At 37.1% G+C, this 12,288-nt stretch overlaps 1 protein-coding gene across 1 annotated transcript; it reads left to right on the top strand.

Annotated features, from left to right (window-relative positions):
- The first annotated feature begins 3,746 nt into the window (after nt 1–3,746).
- SLC7A13 (solute carrier family 7 (anionic amino acid transporter), member 13) lies at nt 3,747–10,630 on the top strand. The gene is made up of 4 exons (XM_010181954.1): nt 3,747–4,470; nt 7,220–7,351; nt 9,087–9,451; nt 10,201–10,630. The coding sequence occupies exons 1-4, from the start codon at nt 3,747–3,749 to the stop codon at nt 10,444–10,446; spliced, it is 1,467 nt and encodes a 488-aa protein (XP_010180256.1). The 3' UTR covers nt 10,447–10,630.
- Nucleotides 10,631–12,288: the final 1,658 nt, after the last annotated feature.

Genomic DNA, 12,288 nt, shown 5'->3' with positions numbered 1-12,288 from the left:
AGGAAAAAGGATATTGCCAAGGAAGTAGATTGTCATATGCCTCTATGTGCAGAATCATTTTCTAAATGAAGGTTTGTGAATACATCATGGAGTCCAGTGTGGCAGATGGTAAACTCACCTCTATCTAATAGGATGTATGGAAATCTTTGAGCTCCTTTCAGAAGGCAAGACAAAAAAACTACTTTAAAATGTCATATTCCCCACAAAAGGTGAGCTAAAGAAGAGGAGAAAAAAAGAGAGGATTATAAATGAAAATTTTCAGTCATATTAAATACAATCTGTCTCTTGACATATGCCAAGAAAGATTAACTATGACTGCTTTTTTTTTTCTAGAATCTCTCTTTGGGTTTTGCTTTGTTCCTCTGTTTCTTTATCCTTTCTGAATATCATCATCAGCAAGCTTCTTTATAGACAACACAGAATAATATTTATTGAAACTTTGCAAGACAAATTTTTGCTATATCTTCTCCCATTAAAGGATTTGGGATGATGAAGAGAGAAGTCAATACCATGCTTGAAATACTAGTTAATTGAAAAGGAACTAAACAAATATTTTAAAATCTGACATTGTTCAGGCAAATGGGCTTCTTTCTAGTCCATCTAGTCAGTGTGTGGATCATAGGAAAGACCTTGTGAGTATATGCAGGAAATTCTTACCAGATTGAATTTGAGACTCCTTATGCAAGTACATTGAAATTCAGTTAATTACAATTAGGAGATAATACACATCCATTTAAGGCAGCAAAAATACTCCTCCATTACTTTTCTGTGTTGTTTTTTTCTCCTACATCTAGAGAACCTACAGTGATTGAAGATACCAGCCACAATACGCATTCAATAGTTGATAATGAAAAACTTGACACTGAAAGCTAAAAGAATTTTTAAGTTCAGAAAATTAAGAGGGATAATTCTAACTGTGAGGAGAACTAGAAATGATCAGCTGAAGTTTCAGCTTTCAACTGTAGCTATTACATAGCACTCTCTTGACCTCATTTTACTGTCAAAGGGAACTCAGTAGTTGGCACTCAAAAGGAATGTTGTTGTTCCCTGTTGACTATGAAAATTGCAGTGCTTTGGCATTTTATTTGGAAGATTATATAACCTTTCAGTCTACTCCATGTACCGGGGGAATCTCAGGCTTGTCTTACAAATGTGTTAGGTTATTTTAATAATTTATCTTTGCCCTATATTCAGTGTTTTTAGTCTCTGGATAATGACATCAAAGTGAATGTGACCAGGTATTGAGTACATAGCTGGGTGTGAGGCAGGAGACACTGACATATGAGACCCTGAGATAATCACATAGACTGTAGCAATTTATCCTTTTGGCCAGAGGGAGAGGTTGGACTTGTTAGAGAAAATGTGGGAAGTGAATATTTATGACATGCTTCAGAAGTCTCTGCTTCAGAAGTCTCTGCCATTGCATATTGACAAAGGAAGCAGCTTGGCTGAAAACTACCTGGTGGTGTGTAATCAGCTGTGTTTTACTGATTTCTCCCCTGGTAATGCTTATGTTTCCAGAAGGTCATTTTTTGTTGGATTTGTAGGAATGTTGTCATTATCTCTGCTCTCGGTTACCTCCTCCTACTCTGGCAACAACATACCAAAATGAAAAATATACTTTGCATAAATCTCCAAAGCATTTCACTGAAAGTCTAGAAACATTTATCTGAGGTAGGCAGAAAGCACATGCAAGACAGTAATAATCTCAATGGGGTTTTCTGAAATCAGGCAGCTTTGTGAGAAGCAAAATATCCTTATAAATATTCTTGGGATATTTTGAAAAAGCCTCTGTTGTACTAGAAATTAGCATACCTTAGGATGAAGAGAAAAAAAAAACATCAGTTGCATATGTCCTTTAAGCTGCCATTTAATGTAGTATTGAGTTGTTTTAAAAATAGTAATCCAAATCCAGCTGTACATGGCAGAACACCCAAAATAAAGAGGTGGAAGCTTGCTGGATGTCAAAAAATGTATATGCATTCACAGAGAAGGAGACTCAGAAAAGACACTGAAATAAAACAGGAAATTATGTATTTTAGTCATTTAAAACATTTGCCCCACTTAATTTCCAATTCATGAATAATGGTGAATAAATACTTTGAATTATTATGAATTATTAATAATACATGGTAAAAGCATACTTGAACTTAAAAACCTATTGCAATTTATAAAGTGAATAAATGCAATTTGAAATGCATGCAAAATTTAATAAAAAGAGTTGTATTTCCTGTATGACTAAAATTTTTGTAGTCTATAGGACTTGATGTTTTTTGAAGGTGAGAGTATGCAGTGAGTGCTGCAGGGATTTGCACAGGATGAGAGAATTGCTTTATGGTTGAAAGCTCTCCTGGAGTAGATTCCGTCACTGACTGTACTATGTAGTTTCTGCGTGATGATGGATACCCACTGAACCAAATAATTGGAAAAATTAAAAAATAAGTCTGTGCACGTGCTTATTTTAACTATAGTCTAGTCTTTTACATGATGGTATATTACATAATCCTAATTTTTATGACTAATTTATTTTGTAGTTGAGTGAAAATCCAACTGTTCAGAACCAATCTGAACCATTGTGTCTTTCAATTTGGGTCCTGTGAGAGCCACGAGCTCTGTTCACTGCACTGCTGAGCTTTGACCTTCCAGAAAAAATGTTTCCACAGCTTAATAGAGAAAAAGCAAGAACTTTGCAGCTACTAGTTTGGGTGCTTAACAATCCTTAAGGTATATGGTGAGCTTCTTTTTCAGTTAGTTTCCTGCTTTCTGCCCATTTTTCTCTACAGTCTTAAAAAGAACAAATACATTTTTCTTGGAGCAAATGTCTATGGCAATGGTATGTCCACATTTGATTGAAGAGACGCTTCTTTTCTGTGTTTTGAACAGAAAACATACCAAGGATTATTAAATATGTAGGAAAATAAGTGGCTGTACCTGAAGTGGTGATGGGTACTTTCACTCTTCATCTTTTTGTTCCCCATACAGAAGATGGAAATAATGATACAGCCCCTTTCCCTCACAGCAGTGTCCAAAGGTTAATACCTGCCTAGGAAGTGCTTGGATGCTACTATAACGGTGAGCATTTGAGAAAAGCTGGGGATAAACTGCTAATTTTCCTTCTAGGGCAGTGTTTAATGAGAGAAATATAAACAAGCTCCGCTATACCCAGTGGTTGATAGGAATTTGACAAAACATACTGATGTTCACTGGTGATCACTGTAATTTTTGTGTATTGATGGTGGAAAAATAGTGCCAGACTATTAAACTAATGCCTGTGCCACTGTCAATAACATAAAGAGGACTGATAACCCTTCCCCTTTCCCTAGGTGTGATGCAGAGGTCTCATTTAGCCACCTCTTCCAGTTGTCTCTGAAGACATACATAAAACATTTGAATCCTGTTGATGAAAATCAGCTGAGAAATGAGCATTTACTGCACATTATTTGTTATGCCAGTTTTTTTTATATGCTCCCAGACCTTAATAATTTCTGAAGTACATATTAAACCAACATGTACATGATTTGCCAGTGTTTCTAGAAGTATCTGGTTAATCATCTTCACACAGAATACATCAAAACCCAAAGTATGCTCTCTTTTCTGAATGATTAAGCCAGGCTTCCCATAACATTTCACTAGGAAGTAGGGCTGCTGCTGTCTGCTAACAACAAAGTGAGAAGGAAATACATGTAATCTTGCCTCTGAAGTCATATCATCTGCTGTGAAAAACAAACAAAACAAACCAGAAAAAAATGGGAAAAGGAAAGAACAACGATCCCAAAGACGTGAAAAAGAAGGAAAAGGCCAAGATACAACTCAAAAGAAATATAGGTTATTTTGATGGGGTAAGTTTTATCATAGGAACAATTGTTGGCGCAGGGATCTTTGTGTCTCCCACGGGGGTGTTAAAGCATTCCTCACTCAATGTTGGCATCGCACTAGTGATCTGGACAGCATCTGGTCTGGTTTCTCTGATGGGTTCCCTCTGCTATGCAGAGCTGGGAACTGCTCTGCCCTTCTCTGGAGGAGAATACAGCCACATTAAAAGAGGCCTTGGAACCCTGCCTGCCTTCATGTTCATCTGGACGTCAACATTTACCAAGCCAGCATCAAATGCTGCTCGAGCCTTGCTGTTTGCTGAATATGCCACCCAACCCTTCTATGGCATTTGCCCTGTCCCAGAAGTGCTGAAGAAATGCTTGGCCTTGGCTGTTCTCTGGTCCCTGGGTATTCTGAATGGCCGCAGCGTCAAGATGGCTGCCTGGGTGCAGACAGTTTTCACCGTGCTGAAGATGATGGCCCTGTCTGTGATTGCCATCGGTGGCATCATTCTTCTCATTGGCAGGAAGAAGGAGAGCCTGGCCAGGCTTGAGGATGCGTTCAGCTCAGAGATCCCTAACGCTTCACAGGTTGCCGAAGCCTTCTTCCAAGGACTGTATGCATATGGTGGTTGGTGGTCCCTCAATTATATGGCAGGTATCTCCTTTTCTTTAGATTTTGTTCTGTAGTTGCTACTCTTACATTCCTCAGTTTAGCAGAACTTGTCTCTCCTTCAAGACCATAGGGTCTCTCATGTTTTGCATGAGTCCTGTGTTTGCTGGGGCTGGTAGAAGAGGCGTTGTTTCTCTCTAGGGAGGCTTCTTGTTTCTTGTGCACTCTCCAGAATCAGACTGACATTTCTAAAGGAGTACAAGGGAAATCAAAATACTTCATTTAAAATCTCATGCATGAACAGATTTTTTCATACCTTAAGGAGTTGCATTTTGTTTTTCTCAGTGTCAGTGCATTTTCAGAAAAAGATTAAGATATCTGTGCCAAACTATGTGCACAATAAGGACTAAATCAAAGAAGAGAACTGTTTAATTTGTATTTAAATATCTGTAGCTTCTCTGAGGTTATGCAGCTGGTTTGTACATGGACAACTTCATTTTGAATTGTGGTAAAATATACTAATTTTATGGGATCTATAGGATGGTCAGTAGTCACTTCCTTGGGAAAATAGTTTTGCACAGAAGGTGAAGAATAATCTATGGAAAGTGGTGTAAATCCTTTCATATAACTTGTGTTTAATTTTAAATATTCAAAATATTTTTAAACATTCATTTACTTATCCTGTTTTGCATCTGATGACACATGTGGCAGTAATAAATAGAATAGATTTTCATGAAAGCTGCAAAGATACTGTTCATGATGTTAGTTATGCATGTCACAAGTTAAATAAATAGCGTTTTATGGTATCATCATATTTATAGAATTAAGTTGTAAGCAAGTGGATGTTGCTCATGTATCTTTAACCTTATTTATCCATTGACCTCTATCACATGTAAAACATTAAATAAACTGCATGTGTGAAATGCATAACACAAAGTTCAGTGGTGAGAACAGTGTGAAAATTGGGTTAATGTTTAAAAAAATGACTGTTATTATTACAATCCAGCTATTCCAGCATTACCAATGTGCTGCAATAAAAAGGTGATATAAATCAGCCAAGTATAATTTTGAAATCTTAGAATTTTCTTAAAAGCAAGCATTTAGCTTTGTAAAACAAAGAAAATACAAAATTAGTGGTAAAATATAAATTTATTTTTTAACCAGTTATAAGTAGTAATAAATACCATATAGTGGGCAGTACAGCTGCTCAGACAGGTGCAACCTATGCAGTAGTCCTCTTCCGAACTGAATTTTCTATTCTTCAACAATAACTGCATTCCTGTGAGCTTCAGCTAAAGCATCAGGTGCCAGCTGGATGGCAGGACTGTAATAAGCTACAAAACAAATGGAAAGACAAATTTAAATTGGCAATTTTGGTGATTGTCCCCTTCTGGGCTCAGAATTACCAAGTGTTATTCTTACATTTGAAATAAAACCCAAATTCTTTGATAGTCCATATCTGAATCTCACTGCTGTGCTCATTCAGTCCCTCTGGCTCTGTGCGCTACAGCTGGCACTGGGGCAGGCTCAGAGCTGATATTATGGGCAGGAGACAGAAATTACATTTGAGGGAGGAAAAGGATTTTTGTCTCCTAAAAACAGCTTAAGTAAGCTGCACATCTGAGTTTTCATTTCTTCCCCTTTGTGTTACTGGTTGGTAATACTCAGGAAGTCTTCGGTAAATGCTAAGAGAAGTGGGAAAGGGAGAAGGGAGCACAAGGGAAGGAATGAAGGAGTGAAAAAGATTTTAAAAACCCTTTTTAAGATGAGGATGAATTATTAAGGTTCTGGAAACCAGCTCCATCTTTTACTGCAACTATCACATGGTCAGGAATATGTGCCAGTGCCTTAGTTGTTCAGCTGCAAAGCTTGGAGTCTTTTATTTGGTAAGAATAGTTTTAAGCTAAGATGCCAGGCTTTACACTAAACAGTTTCCCTTCGCCAGCTTTGCCCTGGAAAATATGATCAACAGCAGAATCCATCCGGGAATGCCCCCCTTTTAAAGCCACTGCATTACTGTTTTTCTGTCAATACCTTCAGTTTCTTCCCCTAGTGTAAGGACAAAGAGAAAGACTTTGTGCAGGAATAGGAAAATACGCTCAGAAAGTTTCAGATCAGGACTCATGAGGTGATGTAAGAATAAATAAACTGACTTTAGAGCCTGATGTTCAATCTTGTGATTTACAAGTATGGCTACTTGAAAAGATCTTACCAAATTAATTTTCTAATGTAAGTCAAATATTTGTTAAATCGTAAAAAAATTATCATTGAATCATAGAATGGTTTGGATTGGAAGGGACCTTAAAGATCATCCAGTTTAACCCCCCTGCCATGAGCAGGGACACCTCCCAGCAGACCAGGTTGCTGAACGCCCTGTCAAACCTGGCCTTGCACACTTCCAGGGAGGGGCATCCACAACTTCTCTGGGCAACCTGTTCAGTGTCTCACCACCCTCACAGTAAGAATTTCTTCCTTTGTCTAACCTATCAGTCCTTTTGTAATTTTTTTTAATCAGTCTATCAGACCTGTCTGTCCAAGATAGTTAAAAAATAGCTAAATGAGGAAAAAAGAGATTTGAAGAAATGAAAAATATTTTGTTTAGACTTCTTTGATAATAACCTATTAGAGAACAACTGCAGGACCTCTCAAGCAGCATAGCTTAGGAGCCATGATTAGGGGTTGGGCAGGAGTTTGATGTCAGTCTTGTTAAGCTCTGTGCAGATTCACTACCAAAACATACTTGCAGAAGCTGCATTACTTGCTTTATTAGTCTTTTTTAAATTGTATTTTGCAGAAGAGATGAAAAACCCTAGTAGAAATATCCCCTTAACTGTGATGACTGCTGTTCCGGCTGTAATTGTATTTTACTTACTGGTGAACATCTCATATCTGACTGTCCTCACACCTAAGGAAATTGTCTCTTCAGGTATGGATTTGATTTTTTTTTTAATTGAAAAGGTGTAGTCCATTAGCATACCTATCTGATATCAATTTGCTGGGTTACCTCTGCTCATCTTGCTTCACAGTCAGGAAGTCTGTGTTTCATTCTAAGTTTTAGCAGAGAATGCTTGTTTAATTTTACTGAATGATGGAAGTTGAACTGAATGCAGACGGATGTTACTAGGCATTGAAAATGTTGGCTTATACCTGCACTATCTTAAAAAAACATCAAAAGTGTATTAAAACCTGGAAAATCAGGTGAAGATCAGGTCCCTGTTGAGTATAGAGAAGGCCTTTGTTTTCCTGTAGTTTTAATCTTCTCTCCTCCTTCCTTCCCCGCCTCATGGTGTCTCAGGCTGAAGCTATTACTATTTAGGAGGTGGACAAGTCTACCATGATAAATAATACAGAAAAAAACTCTGCACACAAAAATGTAGCCATTCTGTGTGTGTGTGGAGGTTATTCATTACAAATATTGAGAGTCCTTAAAATATATATATATGCAACAGGCCAGTTTATGTAAAGCCTCCCACGCCTCTCTCAGATCCTGCACCAATAGGCTGTCCTTGAAAAGGTCCAAGAGGAGCTGTATTACCCCTTGGTTGTCCAAGCAGCACCTTATAAATACCACTGTGATGAAGCTGCGCTGTTGGGCCTTGCCTCCTGTAAATGACAGAAAATATACCTCATTTGGGTGGATCAATTATTATTTTTTTTTTACTCTGTGAGAACAGCTCAATAACATAAATGAAGAGTGGTGTAGCTGTCATTAAGCAGCCTCCTGTTACAGCTCAGCCATTATCAGGCTATCTGCTGGGAGAGATGCATACACTGGCAGATGCATCCTACAATGAAAAAGGTGTAGAATACCAGAGTATCCCTGAACAGCAGCTGGCATGAGCAGCTCCAAACATACCAGAGTGTCTGTATTATCTACATCAGTTGAGATAGCCTTAAAATTATAGCTCTTCTTTCAAACATTGCTGTGCATTGCTGCAGTTCTTGTTTGTTCAGTACATATTTTTGGAGGTTGTTTTCCCCTACTCTAATAACTTCCTATGCTGTGCAGTTCACTGCAAGACCTATATTCCTTGTGGCACTTGGTTATAGACCCTCTAAATACTCGTCCTTGCTACAATACGGACTATAGCTGATTTCCAAGAAATACTGAGTAACTCTTGTTCAGAAATAATTTTTCACATTTCCCAGTTCCACCTAAAGCAAAACCTCATTAATAACGCTCTTGCTGACCTGTCTTTACCCGTGCACACACTCATGTTAGCAGTTTCCTTGTAACAGTAGATCATGTCACCACTGTGGTCACACTGGGGACTAATGCCTTCATTTTCTTTCCCCGCTTGGCCTTGCCCGTGCGTGTATGTTTGTGATTCATGGAGGTGAGATGCAGCTTGCTCCCGCTGGGCAGTCCATTACCATGGTATTGGTCCCAGCAGGTTTACCCGGCTTGCTCTGGCAAGCAGCACTCCTTCTTGCTGTCACCTCCCCAGCAAATTTTTAGCTCCTGAATTAAATACTCTTAGGATTAGATTAGTCATGTTTGACTACTGTAAAAAAAAACCAACAGAAACAAAAATCAACAAACAACAGGCATTTCTGGTAAAGAAAACATATTTCATGTATTTTAAGTTTCATTTCTGTTGAGTCTGTTAGTAATTCAAAATATGGTACTTATATTACATTAATACTTTGCTTTCTTGCAGTTGCTGTGGCAGTCACTTGGGCTAATCGAGTGATCCCCTCTGTTGCCTGGATCATTCCTCTCTCAGTTGCTGTCTCGATATTTGGTGCCCTCAACAGCAGCATGTTCACACTAGGTCGATTAAGCTATGCTGGAAGTCAGTCAGGACATTTACCTGTTTTAATATCCATGCTTAATGTCCACTCCTGTACTCCAGCACCAGCCATGATTTTTTCAACCACCATTGCATCCATTTTTATAATTCCCTCTGACCTTATTATGTTAACAAATTACTTTGGATTTTCTGCCTGGCTTATGGTTGGATTGACTTGTACAAGCCTGATTGTACTTCGATACCGAGAACCTCATCTACATCGACCATACAAAGTAAATAGAAATAAATTATAATATATTTTTGTATACTTTTTTTTCAGTCATGGGTAGCATGCAAAAGTTATGGAACAATTGTAGGTCAAAAGTGGATAGTCACTACAAAATTACAAATAATAATCACAGTCTTTAGAGCCATATTCAAAAACTTTGCTTTGCTGTAAAAGGAAAAGAAACAAACAGATGGTCTCTGACCCAGGGAGATGGCATGTGAAAACAAGAGATGGATGCATGTACAGAATGGGGAGTATGTGCAAACAACACAAAACCATTCTAGCGCGGAGTAGTAACCAGAACAGTGTGGGATCCAGGGTGACAGTTCACCTTGATTAAACCTTTATCTACTCTGATCTTTCCTAACACAGTCACAGACATTAAGGATAGGTTTAATTTCATCTCAGTCTATCTGTCAGGAACAAGGGTTAAAGTGTATGCTCATTGTCATGTCTCCTTCTAGGCACCCAGCCCCAAGTTTCTTTTAGGAGTCTGTAGTATCATGTGTGGATGAATGGTTTTCAGGGCCTGCCTAACTCTCCCCATTGACAATCGAAGGAGACTGAACATTTTAGAAAAGATGTCTATCTTGTAGGGAATTTGAGGTCAGATGAATCTCATGCTGTGTGAGATTGCAGCAATGTGAGAAATAGTACTCGAATGTAAGAACACAGTATTACTCTTATGAATGATGCATAAAATCACAGTTGCTCAGGTTATTTCCTAAAACAGTTTTTTTCTTTCTCTTGCAGGTGTTTCTGCCAGTTCCATTTATAATGGTGGCAACATCGTTCTTCTTAGTTTTAGCTCCCATAGTCTGGTCTCCAAACTTGCAATATGTTTATGCTTTCCTGTTTATGCTGGGAAGTCTTATTGTTTATTTACCTTTTATACATTTTAAATTGCATTTTGCATTTCTTGATAAAATTACTTGCCACTTACAGCTCCTGTTGGAGGTCTCTCCTGCTGATGGATCTGCTGAAAGCAAGTGTGAATAATGGCAAATGTTTAATCCCAGTACAACTGACAGCCAACAGAGGATTTTGTTTAACTGAGACTGTGGAAGGTACAAGTTAGATGTTAGGTGTGATATAGACGCATGCATATGTGTATATGTATACACATACGTAGGTGTATATACATATATTGCATGCTTTATACATATATGTATATATAGGTATAAACATTAGCATAATGAATTAATATGTATATATATTTGTGCGTCTGTGGGTATACATACATATATGTAGATGTATATGTATGCTTATTTAACAGGTGCAAAGAATCTCCTAAACATTTAAAATCTGTAAAATGCTCTCTCTTGCTTCTGAAGACACAGTTAAAATTGCATATATTCTTGTAATAATAGAAATAAGACTAAATTACAGCACAAATAATTATCAATATAATTACATAATAAACAGCATCATAATATAAATATAGTTTTGGTCTCCAAATGAAATTGTATTATCTTTAGCTCGTAGTACCTTGTTTATTAGAACTTCTGGTTTTAAAGGCTTTATACTTCTGTTCATCTGCTACATCTTTTGTCTGAATTTATTTTTAATAAAAACATTTGAACAATGTAATAAAATTGACTGAGACATTTTTAATCCTGAGAAAACTGTACTTGGTACATCTTAGCTAGTTTAGAACAACACATACAATTTCATGGTGAAATCTTAGGAAACGTCAAATAAGGCAATAAGAATTATTTATCTGCTTCACCACTGCAATAAAAATAAAGATATGTGGATTACGTTACTAAATTGTGTACGTCTTAGCATTAATATTAACTTATTTCTTGGTTTCTTTTTAGTGTTGTTGAGAAATGAGAGATTTTTAGGCCCGCTGCCCTTCATTTTTATTTTGTTTATGACAGCAAGATAAATTATTTATTTTGATAACAGAGCTGTATTAAGTTCACTGAATATTTAACCTTAAAAACAAAGAACCAGTACAGAAGAAGCATCACATTCTTAGGTGATTAATCTGTTAATGTATGCTGTTATTTTTATAATTACAATAAAATTACATGTGTAAAGTGTTTTTTTCAAATCTGTCCATTATGCTTAGCAATACAACCAGTAGATGGCTCCAGACTAACATCACGCTTACACCCTGATATTCTGGGTTGCTGGATGTTGTACTTGTGAGAGAAATAGTTTTACAGATCACTCTACTTACAGAAGAATGAGGAAATTCTTGCTAGAAGATTCAATTCTCTGACATATCAAAAATGTAGAGGCCAGAATGATAGATAAAGAGTTTATACATCGCTACCCAAAATATAGCATACTCATCAATAATGCTGGGGACCAATTGACTTTGCACTGGAACAAGCCCCCAAATGAAAACAAGTACCTGACAAAAGTGGCTTTTCTCACAGCTGGTGATGTATACAGAATGAAAATCTGAAGTAAAAATTAGGCCTTTTAAAATGCTGTAGGAAGAAAAGTCCTTGCAAGTGAGAAGTGAAGTGAATACAGCTGAGCTGGAGACGATCCTGCTGAAAGCAAGGTAGGAACCAATGTTTAGTTTCACTCAATAGGGCTATTAGAAAAACAGTTATCTCGCTATGCAAATTTAAAAAATCATAAGACTCAACAGAATTTTATAGAAGTAATACTTTAAGAACTGAATTCTAGTGAGTATTAAAAAGATAGAAAGATTTTACTGTGACCAAAGAACCAACCAGGCATTTGTAAATGTAGGTGTGGTGTCTGGCAGTGCCACAGATTTTCATCTGATCTTGATCATGTCGCTTATTTAAAGTCATGTTTTTATATGTAAATAAAAATGCAAATAATAAGAAAAAAAAGTGGATAGGACAACAATCT

The sequence above is a fragment of the Mesitornis unicolor genome, unplaced genomic scaffold, assembly GCF_000695765.1.
Source record: "Mesitornis unicolor isolate BGI_N332 unplaced genomic scaffold, ASM69576v1 scaffold26593, whole genome shotgun sequence".
In the NCBI taxonomy this organism is placed as follows: domain Eukaryota; kingdom Metazoa; phylum Chordata; class Aves; order Mesitornithiformes; family Mesitornithidae; genus Mesitornis; species Mesitornis unicolor.
The sequence above is the reverse complement of the archived record's forward strand: the minus strand, read 5'-3'. Positions and strand labels throughout refer to the sequence as shown.